Source organism: Podarcis raffonei, chromosome 4 (assembly GCF_027172205.1).
Source record: "Podarcis raffonei isolate rPodRaf1 chromosome 4, rPodRaf1.pri, whole genome shotgun sequence".
Lineage (NCBI taxonomy): Eukaryota > Metazoa > Chordata > Lepidosauria > Squamata > Lacertidae > Podarcis > Podarcis raffonei.
In genome coordinates, this window is record NC_070605.1 from 35,692,226 (window position 1) to 35,715,745 (window position 23,520).

The 23,520-nt window shown below is 39.9% G+C and overlaps 2 protein-coding genes across 16 annotated transcripts in view; one reads left to right on the plus strand and one right to left on the minus strand.

Moving 5' to 3' along the window:
* Nucleotides 1-1,166: 1,166 nt before the first annotated feature.
* On the plus strand, nt 1,167-18,898 carry TFG (trafficking from ER to golgi regulator). Of its 5 annotated transcripts, XM_053386212.1 has the most exons (9): nt 1,171-1,293; nt 4,403-4,525; nt 6,780-6,988; nt 8,784-8,867; nt 9,756-9,902; nt 11,262-11,429; nt 14,249-14,389; nt 15,995-16,081; nt 18,102-18,898. In XM_053386212.1, exons 3-9 carry the CDS (start codon nt 6,805-6,807, stop codon nt 18,485-18,487), a joined length of 1,197 nt encoding a protein of 398 aa, XP_053242187.1. In that variant the 5' UTR covers nt 1,171-1,293; nt 4,403-4,525; nt 6,780-6,804; the 3' UTR covers nt 18,488-18,898. The 5 variants fall into 5 exon arrangements, with proteins under 5 accessions (XP_053242185.1, XP_053242184.1, XP_053242186.1 ...); XM_053386209.1 differs by lacking the exon at nt 4,403-4,525 and having other exon boundaries at nt 1,168-1,293; nt 18,105-18,898; XM_053386211.1 differs by lacking the exon at nt 4,403-4,525 and having other exon boundaries at nt 1,168-1,293; nt 11,262-11,339.
* Nucleotides 18,899-18,990: 92 nt separating this feature from the next.
* Nucleotides 18,991-23,520, minus strand: part of ABI3BP (ABI family member 3 binding protein) — a 137,362-nt gene continuing 132,832 nt past the window's right edge. For all 11 annotated transcript variants that reach the window (XM_053386207.1, XM_053386202.1, XM_053386199.1 and 8 more), the window contains 2 exons: nt 22,913-23,035; nt 18,991-21,936 (listed from right to left, as the gene is read on the minus strand). In XM_053386207.1, coding sequence (XP_053242182.1) covers nt 21,821-21,936; nt 22,913-23,035 — 239 coding nt within the window. In that variant the 3' untranslated portion in view covers nt 18,991-21,820. The remainder of the gene's footprint in view (nt 21,937-22,912; nt 23,036-23,520) is intronic.

Consider the following 23,520-nt stretch of genomic DNA (forward strand, 5'->3'; position numbering starts at 1 on the left):
GGTTAGCGGAGTCTGTAACCTGAAGCGTATGTAACCCGAGATACCACTGTACATTAGTAATGATGATAATGATGATGTCTCTCATGTGGACAAGTCAGAGAACAGCCTTTTATTCCTGCACAGCCACGGAGCTTTCCAAATTTACCAGAAGTCAAAGAAACTCCAAAACAAAACCCGAGGTATTATTTCTGGGTTAGCGGAGTCTGTAACCTGAAGCGTGTGTAACCTGAAGCGTATGTAACCCAAGGCACCACTGTACCTGACTTTTAGAAGACATCTGGAGGCAATCCTGTATTGGGAATTTTTAAATATCTAATGTTTTACATTTGACCAAACTGCGGGAGTCAGTGGAAGACAGAAGTGCCTGGCGTGCTCTGGTCCATGGGGTCACGAAGAGTCGGACACGAAAAATGACTAAACAACAACGTTTTACAATTTTTTATGTATTGCAAGCCGCCCAGAGTGGCTGGGGAAACCCAGCCAGATGGGTGGTGTATAAATAAAACAACAACAACAACAACAACAACACTTTGCTTAACTGGTTAGGTGAATAGGGCATGTGAAGGCCAGTCCCCTGAGGTATCTGTGAGTGATTAGACAAGCCATAGACTGCAGCAGTCTGGCTTTCAGGATGGTAGATGAGGAAGTAGATATTCGGGGCTTAATTGGGGTGTGTGTGTGAGTGACCCTCTCTTTGCTTTCCATTGGTTCTATGTTCACAGCTTAGCACGGTAAAGCACATTTGCAATCCTCTATTGTATACTGCTCAGAAGCCCTATTGGGTCCAGTCCTTTAGTCTCCTGAGAGCGCACCACATTGAGATCAATGAACATCGGGGCAGGCACTGCGGAGCAGCCTCAGCCACTGAACACGGCTTGGCCTGAAAGAAGGAGGACCCGTGAATGACGTTTTTGCAAAGACGCTCCTCTGCCCAGAAGAGACGCCAACTACACGCAATTGACTGCCAGAAACCAACAAGGGAGACTAGAATAGGACCATTCATTCCCGCGCATGCGCTTTAACTGGACTCGCGCTGCCTTTTTATTTTTTTTAAGGTCAAGAAAAATCTGGGTCGCTCTACGTCGCTGTCCTGTACGTAAACACGCGTGCGTGCCCCACACCTTCATTTCGCGCCTGCGCGGTACCGGTTTCCTCTGACGAAGCTCTTCGGTGCAGCAGTCTCCGCCGTCAGGTTATGGGCGGAGTGCGCATGCGTGGCGGCCCGGCAGCAGCAGCGGCAGCAGCAACCGCCTTGGCCGAGTCTCTTTGCCACGTACGGCAGCGGCGGCAGCAGTGAGTGAGGAGGCGGGGAGCGGGTAGGGGGGGTACAGGGTCGTGGGGCTGGCGGGCTGGCTGGCGCCGCGGCCTCCATTTCGTGGAAGAAACGGAGCGAGTCGGGTGGGGGAACCGCTGCCCCGGTTTGAATGGGAGAGGCCGAGCCGCTGCCCACCGGGGAAGGATCGGGTAGCCGACGGGGGGGGCCTTAGGGCGCCTGGATGAGGCCTAGGCCGCGCCCTTCCCCGTCCACTCGAGACAGGGGAAGGCCACGCACTGGCTCAGCTGTTGCCACATCAACCTCAACCCCCCGCCCATCGGCCTTGAGTCCTGGTTCTTGCTCTCCCCTCCTTCCCCACATAATTCATTTTCTAGTTTGTGGGCGCTGCGTTAGCCTACTGCAGCAAACAGCAGTGCCAAAGCAGTGCAGGTTTAATTGTGTTGTAACGAGGTTTTGCTCCCCCCCCCAAAAAAAACACCCTTGGAAAAGATGCACTTCCCATTTCTGAGGGAAAAGTTCTTTCCCTGCCTCCCCCGCTTTCTCTTTCTGCATCCCTCTCCCGCCCCACCAGGGCTGGAGAGCCTAAAATGGGAAGAGGTCAATTTGGGGTTTCTGATTCTTTGTCACTGAGGAAGGCTCTGCAGAATACACACAGCTTCCTTTATTTAAATGCTTCATCTTCTTTGTACACCTTCTAAGTTTGTTTGTTTGTTCCTCAAGCGGCCTCTTGTACTTGGAGTCTTGCGAGGAGGAAAGTTGTCTATCCAAGGTCACCCCAAGAGGCCAACAGGGCAGTTGTCGTTATATCTGGCTTGCTGGACTCTTAATTCTTCTACATCTTTTACTCTGATTTGTATAATTAGAAGACTTGGAAATATTCACGGTTCAGAATCTCAAAAGTTCGAGTACTGTTCATTTCGTTCATGCAAAGAAATTGTTATTAGCCCAGCAACACAGCTTTTAAAAGTACTCAGAGCTGCTGTCAGTATTTAGTTACTTGACATTCTGAGTCAGATGGGCATGAGCCAGCAACTCTTCCTGTCATTGCTTTTTTGTCTTGTTTACTCCTTCAGAGAAGTTGGGGTGTGATCAGGGCAAGTCATTGGGGTTGAAGAGATCTCTCACAGCTGATATGAGAGTGGTGGAAGGAAATCCTGTTCTTGCAAAACAGTTGCATTCATAAGTACATATACTTGGAAAAATTTATGGCAAGATTTATTGTGTTTCTCTTACATAATTAAGCTTTAATACTGTCCCAAGTATTAGCTTTTGTTCTATACCAGAGACCCATTACAATATTAAGCATACAACCAGTCATTTAATATTTGTGCAGTGTAGTTTGTACACGTATGTCAGAAGTAAGCCTTGTTGAGTTCAATAGGACATGCTTCTAGATAAGATGATATAGGATTGAAACCTTAAATAGATATAGAGACACAACTGAGTTGCCTGCTTCTAAAGAAAATTTCTGCCATTGAAATTTCATAAACTGATACATAACCAGCACTAGAAGCTCAGTTACTAAGATAGTTGGCAGTCTCTTGTGATTACAAAGTTAATGATCCTTAAAGGAATTACTTTTCTCAAATATCCTCTACGCTAATTTAATCTGCAACTAAAGTGCCAGTTTTTATTGCCCCTTTAACAGCTAACTGGTTTACTTAATATAAACTTTCATGAATTGGAGCCCACTTTTATCAGATGCATCTGAAATGGTATTTGTATTTAGGGATCTAAATACCAAAGTCTTTTTTTAAACGTATATCACAAACTGAAAGTAAAACATGCACTCAACAGGAATATTGGAGAGTCTACATTCAACAGAGGCTTGTGAACAGCTTAGAAATTTTACTACAATAAAGAATACAATGTTTAAGTTAATAAAGTAACTCATAACAGCATAGCAAAAGCATCTTCATAAGGGTTTGCTGTAAGGAAAATCTGGTGGTTGTAGTAATAAAAGATATTGCCAGCAACAGTTTAGCTAGTGAGCTACTAGTGATATGTAGGTTTATCATACTTCACAACTGAAATTATTGCTAAATAGATTTGAAGGTCAAATTAAGTCTGATTTCTGTAAAGCATAAACTGCCTTGAATCCCACACTTGTTTAAAGATTCTGTTCTTACAGTTGTTACGGTGCATTTACTTTTAACAAATTTGTGTTACTTAAGAAATGTAGGGGTTTTTTATTAAAAAAAATAAGTGGCAATTGTAACATTTAAAATTATAATCTTAATTCTCCAATTTGGCTGCATAGGAACAAATGAGTGTCTCTTTCATGGTATAGTCTAGAAATGTGCAACTTTTTTTATGGAAAATACAAGATTTGGCTTTAAACCAAAGGAGAGCATGCACAATGATATGAAAAAGAGAACCATATATTCAGATACAGCTTTCTTTGTCTTTGATAATCGTAGCAGATCCGAGTGCTAATAAACCTTACAAATAAGCTGATGACACATGCCACTTTAGATTTCACTTTTATCTGACCTAGACTCTGTAGAATTAGTGCAGCAGAATGTAACATTCTGGCTCTGAAAGCATGTCATACAAATGTTTCAACAGTTTTAAGTGTACATATTGGGAATATTTATTATTATTCATAGACTCTTAAGCATCCTTCACCACAAGGTCCTAGGGTTTGTATAAAATGTTACTCATTTTTAAAAATGCAATTAGAAGCATAGGTACTAGAAGGTAGGTACTACTAAAACACATCTCAGGTGTCAAAAGCCGGGGTTAATAAGTATGTATTCAGCACATGAATCACATTCTAAGAATTATTTTCCTTCAAGGGCATATTTGTGCTTGCTTGTTTTGGAGTTTTTGCTGGACATTGCTGGCAGTATCCTGCCAGTGGAACTCTTGCCCACATGATCACAGGGGCGGAAGGGGGAGTGCCGCACAAATAAATGATGCTTTCTGTCGTGCACAGTGAGAGGCTGCTTAGCCCAGACAGCTGGGCAAAGGCATAAGGAGGGTTTGGGTTACTCTGTTACTTGCCTTCTGTATATTTATATTCATAATAATAATAATAATATAAGAATGAATGTCTATGCTAATTAATGAAAGACTTTGATGGTGACTGAGACATAACTAAGTTGCCTTTGTGTTTTAATGCAGATTCCACATACTGCTGCCTGTTGTTATATTTTACTAACCACTGCTGCATGGCGGGACATCTGACCTCCAGCTGAAAGTAAAAGGGATAATCTGCCCAGCTACTCAATACATTTTACAAGACAGGTACACTTAATATTTGATGTAATAAAGAAAGTGAATTGTACTGTAAAGTTCACAGTGACAGTGCCTTGTCTGGAAATTCTTAGTACTGTGTCCACTTTTTCAAGCTGAAGATGTCATTTAGAAAAGTTATTAGTTGGTGATAGTTCAGAATAGCCATTTAGTTTTATCTGTTAAATGAAAATTCTGCTTCAACTATTTAAATTATAGGGTCATTCCACATCAAATCAACGCAAAAAACAAGGGTTTTGTAACCCACCATCTCAGATTTTGATGAAACTTGGTGCACACCCTTCCCTTTATTGATTTCCCGATAGCCAGTTTTCATAACTTCAAATTCAAATATCCCAAAATTAAAACAAGTATGCTCTTTTAAAAAAACAACAACTTATAATAACCAATATTATGCTAATTTTTAGGATGAACAACTTTGTTTCATTAATTTTTTCTATTTCAGCTATGGATTGTAGGAAAGTTGTACAAAATGGCTGCCCAGAAGCCATTTCCCCCCAAGATGTCCAAAAAACATAAAATTTTTGTTACAAGGAATAAAAAACCCATAAATTTCATTCTTTGTCGAGAAAGAGCATGTATTTGCAATAATTTTCAACATCAAAAACTTTGGGTTCCATCATGCCCACATGCTGAAAATTCAGGTTTTCTAAACCTAGTTTTTCCGCAAAAAAAACCCCAGGCTACAAGTACATTTATAATTTTTTTTTGGCATTTATAAAATCTTTTGAGTGCTCGTGTATTTTTTCTGAAATTTACGTCATTTTATTGAGCTCTGTGTAAAATTTCAAAGAGATCTGATCACTGGTTTTGGAGAAAAAAATAAAACGTACACAAGGGTATCTTGTGCCGAGTGTCTCAAGAGGGACAGACAACGCAAATTTAACAAAACTTTGAACTGCTATAAATGTAAAACTGTTTGAGATAGAGGGAAAAAAATTAAGGGGGTTTCTTTCAACCATAAGGGATGGGTGTACACCAAATACCCCAAATTTCATCATAGAATCATAGAATCATAGAATCATAGAGTTGGAAGAGACCACAAGGGCCATCGAGTCCAACCCCCTGCCAAGCAGGAAACACCATCAGAGCACTCCTGACATATGGTTGTCAAGCCTCTGCTTAAAGACCTCCAAAGAAGGAGACTCCACCACACTCCTTGGCAGCAAATTCCACTGTCGAACAGCTCTTACTGTCAGGAAGTTCTTCCTAATGTTTAGGTGGAATCTTCTTTCTTGTAGTTTGGATCCATTGCTCCGTGTCCGCTTCTCTGGAGCAGCAGAAAACAACCTTTCTCCCTCCTCTATGTGACATCCTTTTATATATTTGAACATGGCTATCATATCACCCCTTAACCTCCTCTTCTCCAGGCTAAACATGCCCAGCTCCCTTAGCCGTTCCTCATAAGGCATCGTTTCCAGGCCTTTGACCATTTTGGTTGCCCTCCTCTGGACACGTTCCAGTTTGTCAATGTCCTTCTTGAACTGTGGTGCCCAGAACTGGACACAGTACTCCAGGTGAGGTCTGACCAGAGCATCTGAGACAGACGTTGACATGACCTCGTTGAAATGACGTGGAATGACCCCACAGTAAAAAAACCTAAAACATTACTGCCGCATAATCTTTGTGAAGATCCTACTAGAATGTAAGCAGGGGGCCTGCTGAAGGATCGCATTCAGCCTTGGCCAACTCTCTGGTGGTTGCATGCTAGTGGAGTATGTGACCAAAAGTCATGGGGCTGCCCTACACTCTTGTACTCACACCACACACATGTACAGAACAAACAGTGCCCCCCATCTGAGCAGTTTGCACCCCCTTCAGCTTGATGGCACCAGTGCCGTGCCTCCTTTGAAAAAAATGGAGGCAGACTCAGGTCTTCAGGCTGGGAGTTAGCCACTCCAGGTGTAAAGTATCAAGGAGTGATCAGATTTATTGGGTTTTGATCCTCTGCTTATCTTAGGCTGTTTATAGATCATGTCTTTTCCCAGGAAGTTGGCATCACCATTACTCCTCATTTCATTCCCCTCTCCGAATGCCCAGAGCATTTTTGGAATTGTTAACAGTTTTTTAATCTGTTTTAGGTGGTATACATTATTATATGTGCACTTCTTTCTTAGATCATGCCATTCAGTAATATATTATTTTCCTCCCTAATCTAGTAATATAAAATTGTGCTTTGGATGGAATGAATCAGTGTAATTGTTTCTCAGGATATACTAATGTAAATGTCTTTCATTTTGAATAGCTGTGTAAGAAGGCCAGAGTTAACCATGAATGGACAACTGGATTTGAGTGGAAAGCTTATAATTAAAGCTCAAATGGGTGATGATATTAGAAGAATTCCCATTCACAATGAGGACATCACCTATGACGAGTTAGTGCTGATGATGCAGAGAGTTTTCAGGGGAAAGCTTCTGAGCAATGATGAAGTTACAATAAAATACAAAGACGAAGGTAGGATTTCTTTGAACTTTTAGTGTTAACTAATAGTACAAAAATCTTTTTGGTGTTCCAGTTGTTTTTGTTATGGCACATTTCTCTTTTTTTTCTGACCAGTGTAGAGCTCTGTTCTTGGTATGTCAGCACAGTTCTAGTAACCTGCAGGAAGTGTGGTAGGAAACAAAAGTTACGGCAACATGCCATAGATATTGCTTATTTATATTGTGCTTGCACTGTATAACTGAGTTTCTTACCTCTGTGTAGGTGGTAATGCTGAGCTTAAAAGTGATGCATTCTGTGATGCTGTATCCGTGAGTGATCTCCAACTAAGTTATACATAGAATACAAATTGAAATCAATGAACTTAAGAGTTTCTACTCTCAATATTGCCTAACGTAATGGGGCAGTTCCATCAATCTAGGAAATTTCTGCCGTTTCTGGGACTTTAATAACTACCTTGGGTTTTCCAGCAAAAACTTAAAAGCAAAGGCACTCCCTCAAGATTTAGAACTAGTCTGGGACAGATGCTTGTCTTGAATGAGCCCAAGAATTAATATTTGTAGAGAGTCAAGAGGGAGACAACTGTGAGACTCCGGGAACCAGTGGTTCTGAGCCTTCATTAGCACAGGAAAGGGTTAGGGCTTTGTTCTATAACTGGATACTGACACCAACAGGAGAAAGTTGGAAATTGACATTTCTGAATCCTGTCAGCAGTCCTAGGGGTCTCATACGGTTCTATAGTGGAGGCTTGCATCCCTGAACTAAGATGTAAATGGAGCTGTGACTCCAGACACCTGACTTGTATCCCAAAGGACATTTGCTATATAATAAATACTGTATTTGGCCTGTTTGCACACAGTTCCTATAATTCTCAAAAAAATTGTCTTGAACAAGTGCTGCTATTTTGTTGTTACCTGAAGTAAGGGATTGGGCAAGTCTTGCCTATATCTGCAGTATAATCCAGGGCAGCAGCACAAGTGGAAAGTGGAAGAGCATGTTGGCATGCATTTCGCAAAGTAGCTCCTGTCTGAACATGCCCAGAGTGTTTCTCTGCTTCTTAGCTTTTCTTGAAATTACTAGTCATTTGGTGACTGAACAGGACTTTTGGCTCCTGACGCAGTCTCATGTGGAATAATCTATATTTAGGGAAAAACTGTGTTTTGTTGCTTTGGAATTTGCTGGGGGAAATGACTCCCATTAAGATTTAGGTGGTATGTTTTCCACTGGTAATTCATCGTTATGATTTTGGGGCTCCCTAGGAACTCCAAAATTAGCAGATGTGCTTATCTACCACAGGGCATTGGGGCATCAGCGGGCAGCTTTCATAATGTAGTGCCAAGTACTGTGAAGTGGTCACTGGACATGCTTTAGAGAGCAGATTCTGTGGACATAGTCTTTGCATTACTTCCATTTATTATTTATATAAGTAACTGCTATGTAAAGTTGATGTAATGCCAGTGAATATTTTAGAGGAAATTGGAATAGGAGAGGCTAAATAATATTCTGCCAGAAATTGTTCTATAGGTATGTAGTGGGGGGGGACCTGCTAACTTTATTATCCAGAGTCATTTTCTCATTTCATATACAAATTATTTGTGGAAAGGAGGATGTGTTTACCTCTAAGTGAAGCTCTTTAACAATGGTCACAGTATTATTTGGAGTGCATAAAATAAGCTGTCATCATGGACATATTGCAAACAAAAATTTAATGTCCTGAGTGCACTACTATATGATGCAAGTGACAATCTGTAAAGTGATTATTTTTATTAATGTGCATTAGATCTGATTCCTAATTCTCTTTAATTAACAGATGGAGATCTTATAACAATCTTTGATAGCTCAGATCTTTCTTTTGCAATTCAGTGCAGTAGGATACTGAAATTGACACTGTTTGGTAAGTACTAATGATTTTTGAGTCACATGAAATTCTTGTACTTGCGGGGATTCTTAGCAAACCAGTTCTTTCCCCTTAACTATTATGCATCTTGGTAATAAACTTCCCTTCATGCCCACCCAGCAATTCAGGCAATTACAGGTGGCATAAGCCACGTTGTCCTGGAAAAGGGCATTTATTTATTTGCTAGCTAGCTTGGAGTACCCAGAACTGCCCAGGAACTTTTAGAAACCAAAAAACATTTTGTTTTTTAAATAGATAGGGTAATTTGTCAGTTTGGACCCATCACACCAAAAATAGGTAAAGTTATGCCAACGTCATGTATTAGTCTGCCATCTTGATTCAAATTGGTTATTGGAGTCCAAGAAAGACCCTAACCACAGGAAACCTTTATGCTGAGTTCAGTGACGATATATTGAGAGACGACTAAACCTATGCCTGAAAGTGGGCAAAGTTACCCAAAGTTATAGTCCGCCATCTTTATTCAATATGGCATCTAGCATTCAAATGTTGACAAAGAGCACTGTCCCCACCTCAGGAATCCCCATGGCAAGTTTGGTGACGATATCTTGACAAGTGTCCAAATATATAGCAAACAAACAAATGGATGGGCAGACGAACAAACCATTTCCCAAAATATAGTAAATTTGATTTCATAGGCACTCTTTACTGTAAGATCTTAAGGCAGGTTTCCACAAAGTGCATTCCATTTTCACAGTTAAGGTTGCATTCAGGCTATGCAATGCTTTTACTTTAATTCTTACAGGAAGGCAACTGAAAATTCTTGTTGCATTCAGGCTATGCAATGCTTTTACTTTAATTCTTACAGGAAGGCAACTGAAAATTCTTGTGCCATAAAGACTCATTAGTATAATATTTCTTTTACAGTGAATGGGCAGCCAAGGCCTCTAGAATCTAATCAAGTGAAATACCTCCGTCGAGAGCTGATAGAACTTCGTAACAAAGTGAATCGTTTGCTGGATTGCCTAGAGCCCCCAGCTGAACCAGGACTTTCCACAAGCCTCCCTGAAAATGGTAGGTTGACGATTGGCACTGCCAAATAATTGCTTGAGCTTCCGCAATTGTGTGTGCATGTAAACACAATCTAATGCACATACAATCTAATTTCCCATGTAGAACCCACCACCCCATCCTTTTCCCAACCAGAGTTCTACTTAATAAGACTCTGTAATCTTGACGGCTATCTCTCTTAAAAATAAGTATCTAAACATTGGATATCTTTTCTACGATCTCTGTTGCGGCTTGGGGTAAAAATCCTGTGCTAGTATCTTGCTCAACATACACCAAATTTGTTGTGCTAAGGTGTAAAGAAAATGGGGTATAATTTGTTGAATAAATAATACTTATGAAAAGTCATCACCTTAATATGCAACATGACCAAGTGCCCTACAGAATCCCCATTTTAAATAACTTGTGTAATATTGGTTATTATGGTGTGCTGAGATGGAATACATTCTTCAGTTTACTGGAGTCATGCTGACCCTATCTCTGGGGAGAAGTCGGTTCTTAGGCATGTCTGGCACATCCTCTGTGGGAAGAGGTAGATGACTGAATCAGAAAATCCTGAGAGTTTTGAATGTGTGTTTGCGACAACTATATTTGTCTATACACTGTGTCAGAATGATAATTGGCCAGCAGTATAGATTTCCAGCATCTTAGTGTTGGTTTTTTGTGTGTGTGGCAGTGGAATGGTGTTATAACAAGGCAACATCTGGATAACTTTGTAAAAGTTGGTCAGCTGCCTAGTCAGGTGTTACTTGAAATATTCAGACATGTGGCATTCAAGCCCCTGCATGTGTATATTGAACCTTCTTCATATATGAACTTCCAGTTACTTTTTTGAGAGAGAAACATTTATTGTGCACCATGGGGAAACCCCATGAACTCTCTCCCCAGCTTTCTGCTTTGCTTCTGGCCCACATCACTGCAAACCCTCAACTCTCGCCTTTGTATTTTTTTTTAACTGCCAGCGTCTGTTTCCCTTAATGGCTCATCACCAAGAACTAAATAAACAAGGCATGAGCAATTCAAGTCAAATGAACTTTACATGCTCCGTTCAGTCAGAGTTGTTGAACACAAACGAAAGCATGAGATGGTGATGTGTACTGGAATGTATTTGTACCATTTTGGGGGATGGGGTGTATAACTGATATTTCTTGTGGAAAAACATTTGACAGTAAATGTTAAAATTCAAAGAAGCAACTTTTGTTTTGTTTTGTTAAAGTAGCCTTTCTGCATGCAGAAATTTTAGTAAAAGATGGTAACATTTATGATGTGGGCTTTGAGGTTGCTAAGCAATCTGTCATAGTCCTTGAAACAAACTTGGATACTCCAATCAACAAGGCCTCTAAAAAGTTATTTTTTGTCTTGCAGATGTTGCAGAGAGTAGGGAAGATAAGCCTGCTACTACTGACTCCACTGTCAAGCCTTCTACTCAAGTTATAGCAGCAAGTATGTCTGCTTTTGATCCATTAAAAAATCAAGATGAAATCAACAAAAATGTCATGTCAGCATTTGGGCTGGCAGATGATCAGGTGTCGGGTAAGAATACATATTTTATTAATAATAATAATAATAATAAATTTTATTTATATCCCGCCCTCCCCAGCCGAAGCTGGGCTCAGGGCGGCTAACAACAAACCCTTGTTATTGAAACCCTTGTTGAAGTTTGAACCTTTCAAAATCATCCATGCATCATGAGGATCTTGTAGAATGAACGTGAGGGAGTTACAGAATTCTTATTTTATTATAGTTAAAAACATTGGTAACAATTAAACGACAATACTTTTCCAATACCGAAATGTCTTTACAATTCCCAAAATGTAATTAGATATGGTAGGTAGGTCAGCTAACATCTGTTTGGTGTCAGCTGATACTCAGTCCTACTGTCTCATGAACTTGCCCCAAATGCACAAAAGTCTATAATTTTTTATGCCTTTTTCTTCCTGTAAAATGCACACTTCTCAGGGCCTTTCAATGCACTCCCCCCATAAATATCCATATTATTTTTTTTGTGACAAGTAATCCTACTATAGTGGTGTTCCGATCTGCAAGCAAGTTCATCAAGTTGAATCGGTTAGGACCACTGTGAAAAATGGACTTAACAAATTCCTCCCCTATCCTTAGATAAAGCGTTTCCCCCCAGATATGTGGCAGCAAATTAGACACATCAATTTCTGTAGCATCATTAATCCATTCCGAGGGCTTGTCTGTGATCTTAATTTGAAGGAAACAATGTATGCACAGCATGACATTCCTGCATAGTGTACTACCTTTGCCTCTCTCAGTAGCATAATTATTGTTTTAGACTATTTTTCTGTCATCTGCAAAGTGGTTGGATGATTAGTATGCTCCAAATTTAGCTTGCACTTCCTGAAGGTCTTGATTTTAATTTTGCACTAGGATCATTAGATGTGGGTGACACCAAAGCCCTAGAACCATCATGCCATATGTACACAAAAAGTGCTGTTTCTGGATTTTTATGAGCTTACAACATGAATGCCACATGGATGGCCAACTTAAAGACATACAGCCCATGGTTAAATTGTGCTCATTCTTAGTTTAAAGAATTGAGAATAGTATTTTATGTTGTAAAAGCAAAAGCATTGCCCTTGCGATCACACATAAAAATTTGAAAAGGAATGCAGTATGTCTGAAAGAGTCAGAAAACAGAAAATGCATGTAAGAGGATTTTTTTTGGTGATACATTAACAATAGTATCTTAACAGTAATGACTGGATAGCTTTCTCTGTGTGTGAAAACAATCTATAATACAAAATGGAAACTCCTGAGACGTGGCTCATAGGGTGTCACTTTAAGGGAGTAAACATACTCCAAAGTTGTGATCTGGTAATTGACAAGTGCATGCAATTATCACATTAATTATAAATAGGGAGAACTTAGTTGCTACATTGTTATAATGTTTCATAGTGCAGAGTAAGTTGCTTGCCCCATTGCTCGGACTAATCACTGTGTATATTCACTGTAAAAAACAAACAAAAAAGTATTCTCAAGAGAAAATGGGGTGTTGAGTTGGTTTCCTTGATGCAAAATTAGCCTTGTGCAAGGCAAATTTAGCATGTTACAGCTGTCCATGTAGACTGTACTTTGAGTAGTGAAAAGTGATCTGCCCCAAAGCAGTCAGATGATGAATTCATGCCATAGCTGTTGCATGGTTTGAATTTGCTACATGCTTAGGTTACCCTTGGGTTGCGTAAATTTGGTGCTCTGGCTCTATAAAATAGGGATATATTTGGAGGGTTTGTATCTATATATAAATGATTTCTGAGGAGCAACGGCAATAATTACCCTTTAGTGCTACTATGGCCACATTCACATCATACATTTAAAGCACTATGATGCTATCTTAAACAGTCATGGCTTCCTTCAAAGTTAACATCTCTACTCAGCCTATAGTATAAAAATGACTAACCTCGAGCCTAGATATCCTTTATGTACAGGCAACTCACCTTTCATGCGTGGGTTGCATTCTGGGTCATTGCGCATGTCAGTGGTTGTGCATAAGCCTGTGCTGCCGCCACCCCGTTTCAACTCCCCTTCTGGTGTTGAAAGCAGTGCACATGTCAGCGATCATGCACACAAAATAGTCACCTCCTGTACTTGGGGGTTTCCTTGCTGAATAGACTAATGGTTTTATTAGCAGGGAGGATGCCCTGACATCTAATGAAAGAATGTGGGGACAGGAAGGTGCTGTAGAAGTTTCAGGGCATTGGATTTGATAATTTGTCGTCAATCTGAGCAGATTACCAGAAACAGTGTGTGAGTGTTGAAATTGAAATACTTATTAAATAGTTATTGAACTAATATTTTTAAATCATCCCAGGCTTCACATCATGGTCTTGTAGCTGCTTCCATATAGATTGTCATTTATTTATTTTTGCAAAAATATGTTTGTAGTAACAGGGATGTTTGCTTATTGTGCCTTTGAAATTGACATTTCTGAACATTTTGAATTAAAATAAACTTCATTCAGATTTCATTAAGCTGAATATAGCTAGCATTCAAACTGCAAAGCCTTTAAAGCAGGTACATCAGTATAAGCCAGCCGTAACTTTGTGGAAAATGACAACAATAATATTAGCCCAGACACACTGAGAAATTGTACAGACCTGTTGGAAGATGTTTTATTAAGGAATAAGAGTTTCCATTGGTAAAGAGGTTTTAAAACACGTTGGGAACTTGTTCAGTTATGTTTGTGCTGCTGAAAGAAATTGCCAGATTTTGGAGTATAGTAGATTGTATATTACGCCTTTTAAATATGGAAACATGAAATGGTACACCAAGTTTTATTAATGAAAGTCAGAGAGATCATTAGAATTCGGTGCCTGTGTTTCCCCCAGGACCCCCCAGTGCCCCTGTAGAAGAACGTTCCGGAACACCCGATAGCATTGCTTCTTCATCTTCTGCAGCTCATCCACCTGGAGTTCAACCACAGCAGCCACCATATGGAGGAACTCAGCCACAAACTGGTCAGATGGAAGGTGAGCAATACCTGTGCTCCATTATCCTGGAGATGGGGTGTTTACTTGCCCATCCCATCTCTCCTAATACGACGCTGCCTGTGCTCTTTTCTTCTTCAGCTCTACCATTCTCATCTGTGTGTAGATATCTTGCTCTTTTAAGCTACTGTATCCATTGTCAGTTGCTGGCCCTCACTCCATGTGCTCCATCTCTCTACACCCCCAGCAGTCTCTCAAATGCAGCTGTTTTGCTAGACCTTCATTTCCAACTCTAACCAAGCCTAATTACATTTAGCTGCACATCTCACATTCATCACCCACTATGCTTGTATCTTCCCTCCCTTTGTCTTCTGTCAAAATTTAGACTGTAAGCTCCTTTGAGGCAAGGACATGTTTTTGTGCTACCCTGGCAAAGTGCTGTGTATACTGATAGCATTGCATAAATAACTACTAAAAATAAATAATAACATTGCAGATGATTCCATTAGTTGTTTTAGCATAACGCTCACCAAACAAACAGGTATAAAACAAATTAAGAAGGCCCAGTTCTGATTATGCAACATTTAAAACAGTAGATGGTGCTACAATGTTTGCAAGCAAGGCAGTCCTATAAAATGAAAACATACAGTATATGAAAAGTATTTTGCAGGATTATTGCAGTGGTTTATAAGGGTTGAAGTGACAGTTCAATATTGTTTAGCAGTACTGTCAAACAGCTAATTTTTGTATTAGAAACATCTGCTCTGTCCAGTTATTAATACTCCAGAAAACTTAAAACCTTCCCTTGGACAGTGTAGAAACTGACTTTGCAGAGCAGTGTTTAACATTCCTCATGATAGGTTCTGTGTAACTATAAAATGAATGTTTGCCTCGAAAAGCATGCATTCTATATTGTAGATTAAAATAACAATTTTTGGGCGCTATCAAATGAATAGTTCTGTTGATGCAAGGATTTCTGGCTGTGCAGCACAACTTCCCTTCCCTCTCCTCTTGCCCCATTTGTGCACCCCTATACCCTCCTCAAATCCTCTCTAGAGAGTTGTGGGAACCAACTTCTTGAACGGTTGATTTACTTGGTGTTTAATTTTTATTCTTAATTATGATTTTAATGGTGTTTAATGCCCTGGGATTCCTGAGTGAAGGACAGACTTCAGATACCTCAGATACATTTTTAATTCTTTTGCTTTTAATCTTTTACTGATTTTTACTGGCATGTTTTTATATTCTTGAAAACCACTGTGATATATTTTTATGATAGTGGTATATAAATATTTAAATAAATAGAGTACATACACACATACAAAGAAGCCTTTAACGCTTAAGCCTTCCCAAAGACCTGACTGTTACTAGCCAATAACTTCTTTCAAATCATGTTTGGATAATATGAGTTTTTTTAAATATAAAAGAAAAGAAAGTGAGTTGGAGGGGGCCTCACTTTTTGTTACACCAGATAAACAGTTTTCTTGGGAAATCTCAATTTCTTCAGGAAAACATGTTTAGTTAGATTCAGTAGCTTCTCAGTTTTTAAAAATATAGTTTAACCTTAAGAAAATAATATTTGAGGCAGGTAAGACTGAGCTGCTAATATTTCTTAAATTTCTTAAAGCTTTTAATTTAAATTGGTAGGCCAGATATATCCACAATATCCACAACAAGCTGGATACCCTGCTCAGCAGCCTCAGCCTCAGCCACAGTATGGTATGCAGTATCCAGGTAAGCAGGTGGAAGGTACCTCAAAATTTTTGTATATAGTACAAAATGTGTTCACTTAACTGTATCCTGAAATGCATGCTCTCTAATTCTGTTCTGAAATCAAACTAATTTTCTGTAAACTTCAGTATTTTTTTTTGCAAAATACCACTACGCAAGTGACCTTAAGACTTTACTCAGCAACTATCTTCTTGGGTGCAATTCAGTTGCAGAAGCATGAAAACTTTGCCTGTGTGAGAGAGAAAGTAGATGATCCTGGACAACATCTGAATAATGCAACCACGGGGACAGGGCAGATTAGTTTTTTCCAAGTGGTTGCATCGTTCACATAACGATTACCGTTTTAATACAGGCCCCAGATAATGCGGGATAACCTTACCGAGAGGTAGCTCCTAAATAGTTGTTTCTAAGTATGAAGGGCATCTCAGAGGTTATTGGAGGAATAGCATTCAATCCTACTTGTTCTTGCTAAGAGGTTGTGCCCCCCAAAGTTTACTGAAGATGATCCAGTTAGAACACACTGTTTTGGAGCTGGTGGGTGGTGGGGTTTTTTTGCATTAACATGTGGAGCATCAAAAGAAAAGGCCTGCATGAGGTTTTTCTTGCTTCCCCATTCTCCCCTGATTGGCCTCCAGAAAGCATCTGGAACTCTTCAGTTGAAGTGAAATTAGTCAAATACTCCCTTAAAATGCTCAATAAATTGGGAGAGGTTGAGAAAACAATGCATTTTTTCCTTCTGAAGAAAACTCAGATCTGGTGTTTACATTTGCCTCGAACATTGACCCATTGAAGTCATTACTATAAGCTGCTTTTATCCGCACCAGGGCAATTTTTGAGGCCCAATTCCCTGTGAATACCACAGAGATGCTACTAAGTCAAGTGATTACAGGCAAAGTTAACTATTTCCTGAGGTAGAAGTGTCTGAGTTTGGTGTTGTTGCAGTGAAGCCATTCCCTTTTTATTTGGCTGTCGTGTGTGCTTTTTCCAATACGAGGCAGTTTCTTATATATTGATACCAGGTAGTAGGATTTGTTTCTCGTGATCATCGCCACGTGTCAGTTTTGGTAGGACTAGACTGAGCTATCCGAAGCACACTTAAGCTTGGTAGTGCTCTTGTTTTAAAAAGTAAATTTGAGCCCAAGTTCCAGGTGAGTTCAAAATTTACTCCACTGTATTCTCTCATCCTTGCTTTCTCTGTTCAGGGTCTTGCCTTTTTAATAATTGTTATATATCTGGTGTTTAATGCTAACAGGATTCCAGTCAATGGAGATGTTTCATTGCAAGTAGTTTCAGGTGTGTTTCATGCCAGAAATAAATGGAGTATCAGTCTTTGTACCAGCTTTTTTTTTTACATTTGCAATCTGAAATTCTTTTCAGTCAGACTGATAGTGAAGCACAAGTATTAAAAGCACCTAAACTGTTGCCAGCATCTACTTTTGAGATTAGTGTCTGGAGGAATTTTTGTGTGTGCAGAACTAAATATGTTCAAGTAGTTGTGTGAGCTGACTTGTTTCAAACTAAGAATAATACATAGCTTGATTATTTATGAAATTGCACTTTAGTAAATTAAGTTATCACTGAATATATCTGCATTTTAAAGAAATATTTTAAAACATATTGGAAATAATTGCCTAAATGGTTGTTGGATTAAAACGGGAGTTTTAATCCAACAACCATTTAGGCAATTATTTCCAATATGTTTTGGCCATGATAGTTGGGACTTGTGGGAAGTAGAGACTTACAACATCTAGAGGGCTACAGGTTGTCCACTCCTGCTTTAGAGCAACACTATTGGGGAATGTTACTCCACCTGCACTTTTATGCACTGGAGTTGGCTAGTATGTATCCAGGCTGGGTTTTTTTACATTTAAAAATGCAATTCATGTTTTACCCCCCACCCCTGGTTGTTTTTCATGTATGTTTTTTAGCTTTTGTCTGGAATGTCTGTATTTTTTAAGAATGCATTACAAAGTGAACCATTGTGTTACTTTCACTTATCTGCATTGCTGTTTGGATCTTCCAGCAGGCTACAGCCAGCAGACTGCTCCTCAACAAGCACAGCAGTTCCAAGCATACAGCCAGCAGCCCTCACAGGCTCCAGCTCCTGGGTTTCCTGGCCAGCCTCAACCTCAGCAGCTGCCAGCTCAGCCTCCCCAGCAGTATCAGGCAGGCACCTTTCCTGCACAGAACTACACAACACAAGCTTCACAGTCGGCCAGCTATAATGTGACCCCAGCTTCGCAACCTGGAATGGCTCCCAGCCAGCCAGGTGCTTATCAGCCAAGACCAGGCTTCACTCCACCGCCTGGAACTACTATGACACCCCCTCCAAGTGGCCCTAATCCATATGCACGCAATCGCCCTCCTTTTGGCCAGGGTTACACCCAGCCAGGTCCTGGCTATCGATAAGGAAGCTGTGCTGTTGACGGGCCCCAAGTAAGTCCAAGCTGTTGCCGTTGCTATTCCATCCATACAGACTCCAAGGTTCTTTAACTAAAATATGGAAACTAATGAAAGGCAGAATGTTCTATGGTATCACTGTTGCTGTATAATTTGCTGGGATAAATGACCAAATGAATCTTGTTTCCTGCTTTAAATTGTATTGGCTTTCTAGTTTAATATTGGAAACACTACCTAAATGTTTGTAAAGTAATGACATTCTGACTTGCCATATTAAACTACTAGGTGAAAAAATCTAGCTGAAATCTGGCTTGTTTTTACTAATAAAATATATACTAAATTAGACCCACTTGTTAAAACTAGGTATGATGTTTAAATTGTAACATGCACACTGAAATTGAATAAAATATTCAAACCATCCTTTTTTGTTCAATTGCTGCGCATTGCATTTTTACTACATCCATTGCAACACCTGCAGCTATAGTAAAAAAAACCCCACCCCCCAATCAGGAATGCTTCAACCAATATAATTCTTCATGTAAGCCATCCCAGCATTTCCTGTGGGGGCCGCAGAAGACCTTGGATGCTGGCAAATTGTTACCAGCAAGTGCAGATCATAGTTAACTAGGTGAAATGATATTCACTGTGTAAGGCATTGTACCTGTGTCCTAGGTGTAGTGACTGCTAATCCCTATAATGGCCTGAGGCACTGCCTGTGCACTTACCTGAGCATGTGCACTAGACTAGGAAGGATTGATGTCTGCTTCATGGTATTCACAGCTATTGAATCACATGCACCATGTCCTTTTCACCATCCAAGGGAATCTTGGAAATAGCTGTTTACTGACTCAAGAACAACAAATTAATGGTTCTATCAAAATGGATTCACAAACTTAATGTGACCGTGAATGTTCTGGGAAGTACTCATGTGAGAGGCTTATTATAGTGCATGGGAACCATAACCTTTTAAGAGCATATATTGAAACACATTGGGTATAGCCAGCTAAATTCTACTCAGAGCAGACTCATTGAAATCAACAGACCTAAGTCATGCCCATTAATTTCATGATTAACGTTGCAGACAACCCATTCGCATTTAGTTCTGTGGAATGAAGCACTTGAACTATTAGAGGTTACATTTTCAAAAGCCCCCATATATGCTAAAGTTCATAAAGTAACATGATTTAACTATTTCAACCAATAATAGACCTAAGGTACCCAGCTATTACAACTGTATGAATCAATAGCTCCTTGTGATACTGCAAAACCATTTCAATTTACATATGTGCAGCACCATCTTTCAAGCTGCCACAAATGCACAACTTGCTATGGTTGCATGTGCATGTCCTGTAAGGGAGCACAATGTGTCACACAATGCTTCCATGTAAGAAACCCAGCACATTCATTTAGGCAACCACATGAGGCTATGGAGCGTCTCAGCTAAGCCATATTGAGGGAGATGCTCTATTTCACATTGTTTACAACATCTTAGTTAAGGAAGGATGTGGCACACTCTTGAGTTTGCTGTCAATCTGATGTACTGAAACAGGGCACTCCCACCTCCCCCAAACTATCTGATAATTTCAGTTATAATTTCAAAATTGCAACTAAAGTCTTTACTGAAAGTCTTTGAAGCGGCTCTCAAGAGAATTTAGGATTGTTTTCAGAATTTTTCAGTTTTGTGTCTGCTGAATATACCAATGGATCAAATACTACTTATGATTTAAAATACTTTATTAAGAGTACAGTGTACCGGCAATGTACTTAAAAGTTTTTTTTATTATAAACAACCAATCCAATGCTCCTTGTGTTCTTTTTAATACGTTGAATAAACACCTTTAAAAACCTACATCTCTTTATATATATAATGTTTAAATGTTTAAGCAATACAAATATATCACTTTGTGTAGAGGGGAAGCACAGAGCCATTTAAAAAAAACAGCTTTCATTTTTCCATTCTACAAAGCAGATCACATTACTGTTTCAACTGTATATAAAGATTTTTGTATGCTTCAGCCGTAATATATTCTACATGGTATTTGACTGAAGTCTGCATTTATCTTTACTCAACACAGTTAAAACCTAATAATCATACTAGCTTGTTAAGGGTACATTTAAACCTGCTTATTCTTGATTTTATGTCTTGATTTTTTGGGAGCACATTATAAATTATGAATATTGCAAACATGTTGGGAAGGCAGGTTTCCCTGGAAGCAGTGAATGATTGTCTGCTTTGTACTATAAAGGCAAACACTGTGCTTAAAATACATGTCCTTGGTAAGTATTAGAGCACACAATATTTTGAGATGCAACATCCTGTTTTGCTCTGTTATAATGATAGTGATCACAGGGTTAATTAAGGTTTGTACAGATATCTCCCTGTTGTTTGCTGTAGCAACAGATTATACCTTTAGGTGGCTGCATTCTAACTTTCGAGCAGAGCTGAAATCAATCCACTATAGAGAGGCAAAAATCTGCAGAGACATAGCTTCCAGTTACTCCAAAAGCACCATAGAAGCATGTGTATACAGTCCCTTCAATAGTCAGCTCCATCTATGCAAGACAAGCGTCTTGAGGAGCAGGTCTTACAAGCAAGCTGAAACCTGCTTTTGCCAAATCAAAGTCCTGTTGGACATACAAAATTAAAACCAATAGAGAATAAAACCTACCCTTAGGCGAGTTCTCCACAAAATGATGCAGGCCCCCAATCTACCTCAGGCCAAGTGGTGAGCATTTTGCCACACTTTCAAAGGGCAGAATGATTATTGACATGGGCTCAGTCAAATGGTTCTCTGGCATATGGCTGCCATGTTTAAAAACACAGGCTATCTGAGTACAGAGCTGTACAGAGAGCATCATTAGCTTTCCAGAGTGTTCAAATAGAGAACTGGATATTTGCAGCCTGGGCATATAAAGTAGCAGAAAAGCTAACCTGACAGAATAACTTAAATGAGTTGAAAAATAAATCAGAACACGTACTTCGGCAGTATGCATCAATAAAATTCAGAATACATACTTTTCCATAAAGGTACCTCAAACAATGATAAATAATAAACTACATCTTTCAAAATATGTAGAAGGCACCAGAAGAGACTTAAGAGGGAGCCAGCTTCCCAAGTATTTTATGACATGTTCTAAGTTCCTACAACAGATCCATAAATCTGGACAACTATAATTAAGCAGCCAATGCTATCAAACAGTTAACACAGTATTGTTAGATTTCAGAATGAACAATACTACACCACAACACAATTCCATTTCTCAGCTTGCCTGGGTTAGCCATAGCTGGATTGCAGCCATTTGGTATCATCCTTTGCTCTGCCATTTGTCTTATCTCTTGCTCTACCATTTTCCAGGTATTGTTGCTCCACACTCATACCAGTGGACGTAGTTAGTATGCGTCTCCGCACCTATTTTCCCAAACTTGACAGGCTCCTGTCGCACCGCTCTAAAAAAGCCTGATAAAACAAAATGAGGGAAAGAAGTTGAACACTGAAATGCTGGTTCTGGTATTAACATTTGCCTAGGTGTACACTAGGTGTAAAATCTCTCACGGCCTCCCTTTCTTCCCCTTCTATTAGCCAGGAGGTGATGGGACCAGTGGCCATGATCTTAGTTTTTTTGATGTGGAACTTCAAATATGGTCTGAAGCTCAACATCAAAAAAACCTAAGATCATGGCCACTGGTCCCATCACCTGGCAAATAGAAGGGGAAGAAATGGAGGCAGTGAGAGATTTTACTTTCTTGGGTTCCATGATCACTGCAGATGGTGACAGCAGTCACGAAATTAAAAGACCCCTGCTTCTTGGGAGAAAAGCAATGACAAACCTAGACAGCATCTTAAAAAGCAGAGACATCACCTTGCCAACAAAGATCCGTATAGTTAAAGCTATGGTTTTCCCAGTAGTGATGTATGGAAGTGAGAGCTGGACCATAAAGAATGGTCTGATTGCCGAAGAATTGATGCTTTTGAATAATGGTGCTGGAGGAGACTCTTGAGAGTCTCATGGACTGCAAGAAGATCAAACCTATCCATTCTTAAGGAAATCAGCCCTGAGTGCTTACTGGAAGGACAGATCCTGAAGCTAAGGCTCCAAAAGTCTGAGATTGATACATCCCCTTTCTCCATCTGGGCAACCATTATCACAGTTGAATGATGCATTCCAGCCAGCCAAAAGCATTCAAGTAGGGCGTAGAGCAAGGCCACTTGGAAGTGTGGCCTGAGGAGAATCTGAAGAGCTGACCAGAGAGGCCTGGAGGCATTCAGCCTCTGGGCCTGAAGTTCTCTAGCCCATAGGGCAAGACAATGACAAGCATGAGCAAATTTTAGTTTGCAAATGTTTGCCCTAAACAAGATTTTAGGAAGCCAGGCTTGGCTGTGGATCCATGTCAAAGTGTCCAAAAAGTCAAGACACAAACCCTTTAGAACATACCCTCTTTGGTAGGTAGTTGATCCGACTGAACATGTGGCCCTGTTTTTCCGTCTAAATACGAGTCCACAAATTGACAGTGATCTTCTCCATGCCCCCTCTGATCTCCTATGTCGTAAAATTTACCTGAAAACATGAAGATCGCCTTTAAAAATGAGTGAAATTCAAATGCCATTAAATAAAGATTAGAGGAGTGTTTATGACCGTCCTAAAGAATTTGACAAGAGGTGCATAAAACTGACCAGTACCTGGCCAGTAGACCATGCCTACAGCCCTATAAACGTTTGGCCAAATCCAATTTGCTGCTCCCCACCCCAAAAAAGCTAACTGACCCAATTGCAACTTATTTTACATAGCTTTGCACATGCACATCTGTGTGTGCTGGTCCTCATTTAGCTGGTCGTACATCTGTGGAAACCTTCTTCCATGGGTATATGGCCCACTACCTGGACCATTTTGCCATCTCAAGAATGTACCCTGTCAGTGACAATCTCTGCTAAACTGGCAGCAGCCTTTTCAGGTGACTACATATTCCACAACCCTTTAAAGTTGAAGGCAGGAATCTTTGTTCCACTTTACCATCAGTGAAACACTGAATGAAGCAAGTGGGG